This window comes from Suillus paluster (assembly GCF_016628075.1).
Source record: "Suillus paluster strain FC165 chromosome Unknown EDB91scaffold_825, whole genome shotgun sequence".
In the NCBI taxonomy this organism is placed as follows: Eukaryota; Fungi; Basidiomycota; class Agaricomycetes; order Boletales; family Suillaceae; genus Suillus; species Suillus paluster.
The window spans coordinates 1-8,538 of NW_024538385.1; the positions used below are offsets into that span (position 1 = coordinate 1).

General features: G+C 49.8%; 3 protein-coding genes across 3 annotated transcripts; 1 reads left to right on the top strand and 2 right to left on the bottom strand.

Moving 5' to 3' along the window:
- Positions 1-477: 477 nt before the first annotated feature.
- Positions 478-2,205, bottom strand: EDB91DRAFT_1191027 (uncharacterized protein). The gene is made up of 2 exons (XM_041320534.1): positions 1,405-2,205; positions 478-1,292 (listed from the first exon to the last, which is right to left on the bottom strand). Exons 1-2 carry the CDS (start codon positions 2,054-2,056, stop codon positions 787-789), a joined length of 1,158 nt encoding a protein of 385 aa, XP_041168218.1. The 5' UTR covers positions 2,057-2,205; the 3' UTR covers positions 478-786.
- A 2,753-nt stretch (positions 2,206-4,958) lies between these two features.
- Positions 4,959-6,398, top strand: EDB91DRAFT_1191031 (peptidase M24, structural domain-containing protein). Its single transcript, XM_041320535.1, has 8 exons — positions 4,959-5,403; positions 5,455-5,603; positions 5,653-5,752; positions 5,807-5,827; positions 5,856-6,012; positions 6,069-6,118; positions 6,168-6,236; positions 6,291-6,398. Exons 1-8 carry the CDS (start codon positions 5,005-5,007, stop codon positions 6,363-6,365), a joined length of 1,020 nt encoding a protein of 339 aa, XP_041168219.1. The 5' UTR covers positions 4,959-5,004; the 3' UTR covers positions 6,366-6,398.
- On the bottom strand, positions 6,291-8,538 carry EDB91DRAFT_845314 (uncharacterized protein; the record flags this gene model as incomplete). The annotated part of the gene is made up of 2 exons (XM_041328590.1): positions 6,291-6,948; positions 7,000-8,538. Coding segments are annotated over 2 exons (2,052 nt in total), but the record flags the coding sequence as incomplete, so codon positions are not given.

Here is an 8,538-nt window from a genome sequence, read left to right on the forward strand (position 1 = left end):
GTAGATTTTCGGGTGCCCGCACCGCAGGGCGTGGTTTCCGTGGGTGTCCCATTGCTCTCGGCTGTGGGAGTGGTTACTGTCTACGGAAGGAGTGCTCCTCCATCACGCCCCGGGCAATTAGTCGCGCAGAACCGGTCACTACCCATTGGATCTCGCAAGGGAAAAGGAAGTTGGAGCTACGAGACGTTGGTACAGTACACACGATTAATGTTGACCAAGTATTTCGTTAGTTTTCCGACGTCAAGTTTGGCGTGCTGGGGGACATCTATCAGTAATGATTAATGAGTACTAGCTTCAGCGTTCAAACGCACATGACGATCACGAAGTAGCGATATTATTTCATCGCCGACAAAGCCGCCACAACGTGTAGATCGCCCTGGGGTACGGTATGGAATTTCGAGGCAACAACCACAAGCTTCCAACACTTATAAGAAAGCTCTCGCAGGACTTGAAGCTCGCACTGAATAAAAACAGAGAGGTGCATAAAATTACAAAGAGAAATTAGGACACATCTTCCTTCTTCCGACATTAAAATTAACGTTTCCGAATTGACCGAAATTTTCGCCTTGTGATGAGCCTTCTGCGCCAGCGGCGCCGATGATTATCAGATATACTACTTGATGAAGGAGAGGACAGTGGGTGCTAATAAACGGAATACAGTACGAGGCATAGAGATTCTGTTACAGAAAGCATTACTAGTTCGTTGCCAGTGCCGTGAAGGACGTGAGGGATCGTAAAGCAAGTGGTCAAATGTAAGTAACGAGCTGCTGCTAATTCATCGCGCACCTAACTCGACTTCAGATGGTTGGTGTACCCAATGTAGGCAGCATGTGCGTCATTGAAGAGGGTCTTCAAGAGAGTGCTCTCCTGTTCGTCAAAGCTTTCATCGTGCCAATCGGCCAATTCAAAATTCATTTCATATCCCTGCTCTATTCTTGACAAAATGGTCGTCTTCCACCTCTTCCACACTTTGGTATCATTAGGGAGAATATCATCCAGTACCTTGTCTGGATGCAATGGTTTCAGCGCCAGCAGAACGAAGACTGCCATGGTGGTGCGCGTGCCCAACAAGAATTTTCTCAATGAGGGCCGCTTGAGGACCACATCCAGCAGTAGCTTTCGTTGAATCTCTTCCTTATCCAGCGATGACAACCAGGAGTTGTACGCCCAAGAGACGGCGAGCGATGTTACGAACATGATCTGTCCGAAGATCGTGCCCTGTGGTATAAGCAGCAGTTGTGCGATAAATTGTGTCGTGAGGAGCAACGAACATATCCCAATATTTCTGTACTCTGGCTCACTGCCGAAGTGAAGAGAGAAATTTCCGCGGGTGATAGAATTGACAAGCGCCTTCCTCGCCTCGCAGAATGATGATATTATTGTCGGTGAGGAGAAATCCATCACCTGGCGGCGCTCCTGGAGCTGGGTCAGGATGATAGAATGTGAATTTTCCGGAGCCAATGACCAAACATGATATCCCGCTTGTGATGATTCCGAGCAGGATCATGCTGAAAGAGTACCAGTCTTGGAAGACAGCGCACACGACGCAGGTGCTGATGGACACCAAGATGGGAATGAGAGCGAACACGCTGGTGTATTTCCTGAGCTGCTTTGGTTCCACGGTTGCTTCAGGAACGTGGTGGAGGTCGATAATTGTAACCCCAACAGGCTGCGTTTTTCTCCCATCCACTTCAATGCCCTTCCTTGACTGGCATTCCTTTGCCATCAAAGCAGCAACGTGGCCAGTTTCTGACATCATCGACCCAGACTGGACACCCTGGAATGCTGGGCCCTTCCACCCATCTAGTTCGAAGAGGGTAGCGGGGTCAGTGTTGACACCTGGGAACAGACCATCCCAGAAACGTGAGTTGGCGAGTTGGCCATATCTCTTGGCGACTAGGTACGATCCTGGCGAGTTGTACCACCCCAGCCATTTTCTTCCTTCATACATGTGTACAGTTGCCATTGCGGAAACAGCTTCATCGCCACCGAAAAAACCTGCCACTCCGGAGGTATTGAGAGTAAACTTGGAATGTGCGAGAGGTATTTGGGGCATTGTTGGCTGGACCAGACTTCTGGGAATCGATGGAGTCTATGTGGCGGTATATGAAGTGAGTTCAACTGTGCTCCACAGTTACAATCGAGCAGGTGTAGGAACACACACAGGACACGCGGATTCGGGGGTCAGAAACAACGTTTGTGAGGTACTGGGCGCTTGGAGTTGCATCGATGAAATGTCGGGTGCTATCATTACGACAGCATGGAAGATGTTCCATCTATGGAACATAACTTTATATGTAAGATCGACAATGGACTTTAATATTGACTTTACCCATTGCCCAGGCAGTGCGGGTCGACGCATGAGACTACGTGCAATATGAGATCGATGTAGTGATCATTTCCCATAAATGTAGTAACGTGACAGTGCTTGTGACTAGTATTTGTCTCAGTCTCAGACTGGTGAGCCACTCTTTCCACGAGATGGACGACAATATTAATATTAATGTAATCAATCTCTTACAACTCACAGACATCGATGCGCTGGTTCGAAGAAGTAGCTCAAGCTCGGATTCCCTACGAGAACATAATCCAGGAGCAAGCAGACATCCTAAACACAAATCATGTGGCCTTTAAAGTGGCACAGACATATCTCAATGAGTCGCCGGCCATTGACAAAGAGGGCCAGCCATGGGAACCTACTCCAGAGAATTTAGATTCATACATGGCATTTTGTGACGACATGTACGATATGATCCCAAAGGACTTTGACGAGTGAGTTTGCTTGTTAGGTAGATGATGCACAGTTTGATATCGGTGCCCTGCAGTCGAGTGAAAATTATGCAGCGTTGATGTGTGTCCTTACCTTCAAGATCGTGCCGCAACCGTCATCTGTTGTGATGGATTTCGTCAAGAGGCACTGCCAGCTCTTGTGAGTGATTTCTCCATTGTGACAGCATTCAATCTCACCCCATTTTAGCCGTCTTAAATATCCACTCCCCAGTAACACATCCATTGAAAACGATAGATCCCAGTGTAAGCGGCATCTTCCGAAACTGTTGAAGGCGGGGACGACGTGTAAGTATGAAGATGAAGATGTGCCGCAATCATTCAAAGACCCAGAAGAACTTTATGGTAAGAGGTTCCATCTATCGCCCCAAACAGAGGACTCGGCCACGTACGAGGTGATAGGGTATTCCAAGTTCCGGAATAGTGCGTCGACGTACGATTTGCGGTTTGATGATTGTGACCACCGTGATCCAGTCCGGGTAGGAGACTGGGAGATGGAAATTCTCTTCACGAGCTCCCTCCCCCTGGGCCCTGCAATATTCTACCCATTATTGTAACTTGACTATCTGTAGAAATAATCATCGTTGCAACGTCTAGAATTGTTTGAACCCACTCAAACAATCAGTTCCGATCGAGTCGGTCGGACAGTGTAACTCCTGCACAAATCCTGCATGTGACGACGCGTGGCAAAGGAGCTAGCAGTAAAACTTCAAAAAAAAAAGTACTACGCCTCCGCTGTTTAACGCTAACTTGGAGACTGCAGGACATGGTCTTGGTATTCAGTACGAGCGCCGTGAGAGCAAGTTGGTTCGCAACTCCTTCTCGGCATCATTGAACACAAGTAGGCGGTCATCGCAAACCTCGAGATGACATTGATCACAAGGTCGGTGTATTGCTTGTCACATGTTCCAATACTTTCTCTCCAGACAGCCCACACTTGTATGTTGATGGACTGCCAAAGGATATCGTGGTCTGAAACCACCCTAATCCCGTTCTCCAGACTCACCACTCAGGCGGACCGCTCGTACGGCTTCATACTATGATCCTTTGACAGATCCAGCACATGAACAGTTCATCCTGCCTGTGTGTATCTCAGCCCATGGACGACAAAAGGTCGTACCTCATGAAGCCGCGAAGTAAGTCATTGAAGTCAGAAACGTGATCTGCCCGAACAGCATCATCAGAGCATCAGAGCAGTAAGGAACGGGTGCGAATTTTGTTGATCTCTCGGCGGCTTGATTTGCATACGACCCAAGCTTATGGTACAACTAGAACTTGACCTGTGTGATAGCAGCGTTATTTTCCAGAGTGTAAAGACGAGAATGAGACTCGCTTACTTATTCTCCCTTGATTTTCCAGCATATTCGACAGATGAGTCCATAGACAAAATTCCACCAGAAGTCGCGGAGTGCGATAGCCATACTTACGTGCCGGGCATCTGGTGAATCGGGGGGAAGAGAGTTTGCCTGCAAGTCCTGATGTCGGGATATTTGTGATCCAGGACATTTCTGGTGGGACTCCAGTCGGAGGCCTCAACTGAAGATGATGCAAAAGGGGGTCATTTTACATTGCGTGAAACAGCAATACTGTGACATAGTAGAAGGTATATCCCTCTGAGACTGTGAGAATGTAATCGTCAGGATACTGGGGTAATTTGTAGCAGGAGCACAGTGACATGGAGGGGGAATGAAACATGCATGGAAAAGTGATTGGCAGTGCGAGGATAGCAAATATCAGTATGTTCTACCCTCCGAAGCTGCAATCCTCGCGCGAAGTTGCTGAATTTCAGCCTGCATCTGCCGCAGCTGGTCGGTTTCACGTTGTCGCTCCGCACGCATCCGGTCGATTTCACTTTGGCGACCTTGCGCGAGCCCCTGCTGAAACCCTTGCGCGAACCCCTGCTGCAACCCTTCAGCGAGCCCTCGCTGCATCCCTATAAACTGCAAGGACGATGACCATGAATAAAATAAGACCATCATGATATCTGCTGAGAATAGCCTACCTGCGCTTGTTCAACTTCGTCGCGGTGGAGCATTTCCAACGTCCTCTTCTGTTAACAGCTAGAAAGAAGACGCTCGCTCAGTGTTGGGAGACACCAGCTGAGATATGAACACGCGGACGATGCGAATTCATATATAAAAGTTAAGAGAGTGGAAGAGTAGTTCCAGCACAGCCACTGAGGCATGCACTGTACCGGCCCGCCAGCCTTCTTGGTTCATGATCATGAACAAGTTACTTCCCCTTCTCTCACTTCGTCTACGCAATGTCTCGACGGTTGCCGGTCGCAGCTGTTTGAAAAGAAGTGTAACAACGTCATCCTCCCTCAATGCTGATGAATTGCGGGAGGTCGAGGATTTTGGGATATATAATGTCATCTTACCTGAGGAACCATTCGTGTGGGGCGTCTCCCACATCACCCGGCGTCCAGTTCCAAACCATATTCTTCGACCGAAATACGCGGCGCGGCATGACCGCTCAATGTCATCCGATACTGACCATGAAGAGCAGTACGATGGAGACGGAAGAATAAGACTGGGTAGCGTAGAAGAGAAGCGCGTGCGAGCGGCTGCGACGCTTGCTAGGAATGTGCGCCAGTATGCTGGATCGCTCGTGCAGGTGAGATTCATCAGTATTTAGTGATGCGTACACAAGATAATATATCGGTAGCCGGGTGTAACCACCAATTCGATAGACGCTGCAATACACAACTTTATAATTGCGCATGAAGCATATCCTTCACCACTACTATACAAGGGTTTTCCCCGTTCGTGTTGCACCAGCGTTAATAATGTTGTTTCGCATGGCATACCAGACGAGTGGGTGACTTTTGTCTGAGCTATCCTTTAGGACTGAAAATGATGACAGTCGACCTCTCCAGGACGGAGATATTATCAACATTGATGTTACAATCTACCTGAACGGCTATCACGGCGATACTTCTGCTATGTTCCTTGTCGGAGACGTTGTAAGAAAAAATCTATAATAACATTATGTTCTTTGTGGTTTACTTGACCGACAGGATGAACCCGGCCGAGACCTCGTGCGAATGACAAATACCGCCCTCCAAGCTGGTATCGACGCTTGCGGACCTGGTCAGACCGTTTAATGCCATTGGCAGGGCTATATACGAAACCATCCGAAATACCCGTCATTCTGTCTGTCCTGCCTTCGCCGGTCACGGCATAGGGACCGTTTTCCACCGGCCCCCTTGGATATACCACACTCGCGAGTCCACGTTTTTTTTACCGTGTTAAGGATGTCTTGTAACACTTTCTTCGCAGTAAATGAAGAACCTGGCGTAATGCTTCCTGGACACTGCTTTACCATTGAGGTAATCAGCTCAGCGTATTTTGTGACTGGCTGCTGACGTCTGTCTTCAGCCTTCTCTCGTTCAAGGTTCTGATCCTAGCGTCTGGATTTTCCCAGACGGTTGGACTGCATCGACGGAGGTATGCCTGGTCTGCTATAACCCCGAATATTTCCTTAACAGTTGCATTGAGCAGAATTGTGCACGGAGCGCTCAAGCAGAGCACATGATTCTCATCACCGATACTGGTATAGATATTTTGACGCAGTAATTGGTCTATTCACCACGAACGTGATACATATAATGTTACTTTTGATACATCGACATGGAACCTAACCTATCTACGATGGCGTGGTCATGACCCACTCGCTCATAAACCTAAGTAGTACCTGCGTAAGGTCCCCATTGACGTCCGTCTTCTCCGAAACATCAACACTCTTCTGGAGAACAGGCTTCGCTTCCTTCAACAGCTTCTCCAGATCCGTCGCCATCTCACCCGGCATTCCCCTTCGAATCCGGTCTGTGAGGGCCCTAGATGGTCTCTTCGAGCCTTCTCGCATGTCAATGGTCTGTGGAACGTGATCCTCCGAGTCCATTTCAGCAGCGTCAAAATCTGGCTTGGAAAGCCACATCGCAAGCTGAGTCGCCGCATACACCAGCAATGCTTCCAGCGTCTTCCGTGCAGTCAGCATGCCTTCTCGCACATCAAGTGGCGTTTCTTTTATGGAGGCAGGCGGGGCGATGGCCTGACCTGCTGGGCGGTTGACGAGGTTTCTTAGAGCATCGAGGGTGCAATTTGCGAGTTCAAGCAAGGTTCCCAAAGAGGCTGGCTCTCCGGGTACCACCTTGGAATGCTGCAGGAAGACGGTAAGCAAAGTTCTGCGTCAGTATGGAGAACTACGCACGGGAACGATCACTGCTTCTTGAACGGGCCACTCTTCTTGTTCGCCAAGAAGCACATCGTACGCTCGGCTGATGCTGATCAGCGTCGACACGACGGAGCTTGACAGCCTAAATAGTCGATGGACGAGACGCGCAGTCAACGGATGTTTCTGCAGGTCGGCCATGTTCAACGACAACAGAGAGGACGCGGCGGTTGGCTCCCTTTCCAGCAATGCACGCTCTTCCGCAGTCACCGGCTCCAAGAGACTGGCAATGTGATTGGGGTGCGTCAGCGCATAGTTGAGTTGCTGAAGAAGCATGAGCGCATGGGTCGTAAAGACACGCAGGACCTTCACTACGGCTGGGTTTGGGGAAGCAGTAGGAGGAGCACTCTCCGCAAGCGCGTAAAAGAGACTGACGACCTGTTCCATCTCCTCCAACAACGGCAATGTGATCGGATCACCGACACTCCAGCTCAGCGCCCGGACAATCTGCTTGCCATACAGCTGCACGAATCCGCAGGCCTCTGCGTCGAAGAAGTGGTGTTGCCGCCTGAGAGCAGAGACGACCGTAGAAACTATGGCCATCATCGAGCAGTATGCCTGGTGTGCTGGGCTCCTCTCTCCAGGAAGCTCAGGCAACACGACATCGATCTGCCCCGAGCTTGCCGCAAGGCTAATCCCGTTGTTACTATAGGCTGAGATGACGCCTTCACTAGCAAATCTTTCAGCGCCGGACGGGACGCTCACTACAGCCATGTGGAATAGGAGGATGTGGGGCGCGTACAGAGGTTGCCTGCGAGTGCGAAGCAAGGGCAGGTCTGTGAGGCCGATCATGTCTGTCCGAGTGAGTAACTCCAAGGTGGATTTGATAACATCCGTCTCTTGGCATCGAGTCAACCACGTTAGAGATGATAGGTTGATCTCGGGACGCGTGCATTGCTCAAAGACAGCAACCAGTAGCTCCATGTCTCGATCAAGATCGAGATCAAGCCGTGTGCGGGCAGAGTCGAAGGTGAGACGGAGAGCATCGATCACCAGCGGAAGCGTTGCGTCCAGCAAGCCAGAAACGGCAAGGCGTCTGCTAGCATTGAGAACTTTAGGCCGCCTGGCAATGTTCCGGCACTGGCGAACACAGAAGTAGATGACCTGGAGCAGGATCTGATGGAAGGGCACGGATAACTGTCCCAGGAACGACTGAGAAGGAGGTTGTGCCTCATTCAACAGAACTTTGTGCATGTTGTCGACGAGGGTCATGAAAGAGGTGATTTGCTTGTCGGCATCCGAATCAGAAAACCAGACCACTTCAAGTATCGATAACAATAAGTTGAGTCGTGTGCCATGAAGTTTTGCCATCATGTCTCCCGACCTTTTCTCCAAAGCCAGGTCTCCAGATATCGTAGCGGAGAGTGACAGGAGGTTTGAACGGATCTCCGGCACTGGCCGCACAAATGGCAATACTTGGTGCAAAAGGAACTGCCACGACTCCGTCAAAGCGGTTTGAGCGTAGGTGAGGGAAAGATTGAGATTCAAAGACGCGACTCTCCTTTCCACTTCTTCCAC

What these genes read in the sequence shown, in the direction of transcription:
- EDB91DRAFT_1191027 (XM_041320534.1), bottom strand. Translation starts at nt 2,056, where the DNA reads ATGCCCCAAATACCTCTCGCACATTCCAAGTTTACTCTCAATACCTCC. An exon ending in AGCTCCAGGAGCGCCGCCAG is followed by an intron (nt 1,293 to 1,404) that starts GTGATGGATTTC and finishes GCAGTGAGCCAG; the next exon opens with AGTACAGAAATATTGGGATA.
- EDB91DRAFT_1191031 (XM_041320535.1), top strand. Translation starts at nt 5,005, where the DNA reads ATGATCATGAACAAGTTACTTCCCCTTCTCTCACTTCGTCTACGCAAT. An exon ending in ATGCTGGATCGCTCGTGCAG is followed by an intron (nt 5,404 to 5,454) that starts GTGAGATTCATC and finishes ATATATCGGTAG; the next exon opens with CCGGGTGTAACCACCAATTC. An exon ending in TCGCATGGCATACCAGACGA is followed by an intron (nt 5,604 to 5,652) that starts GTGGGTGACTTT and finishes AAATGATGACAG; the next exon opens with TCGACCTCTCCAGGACGGAG.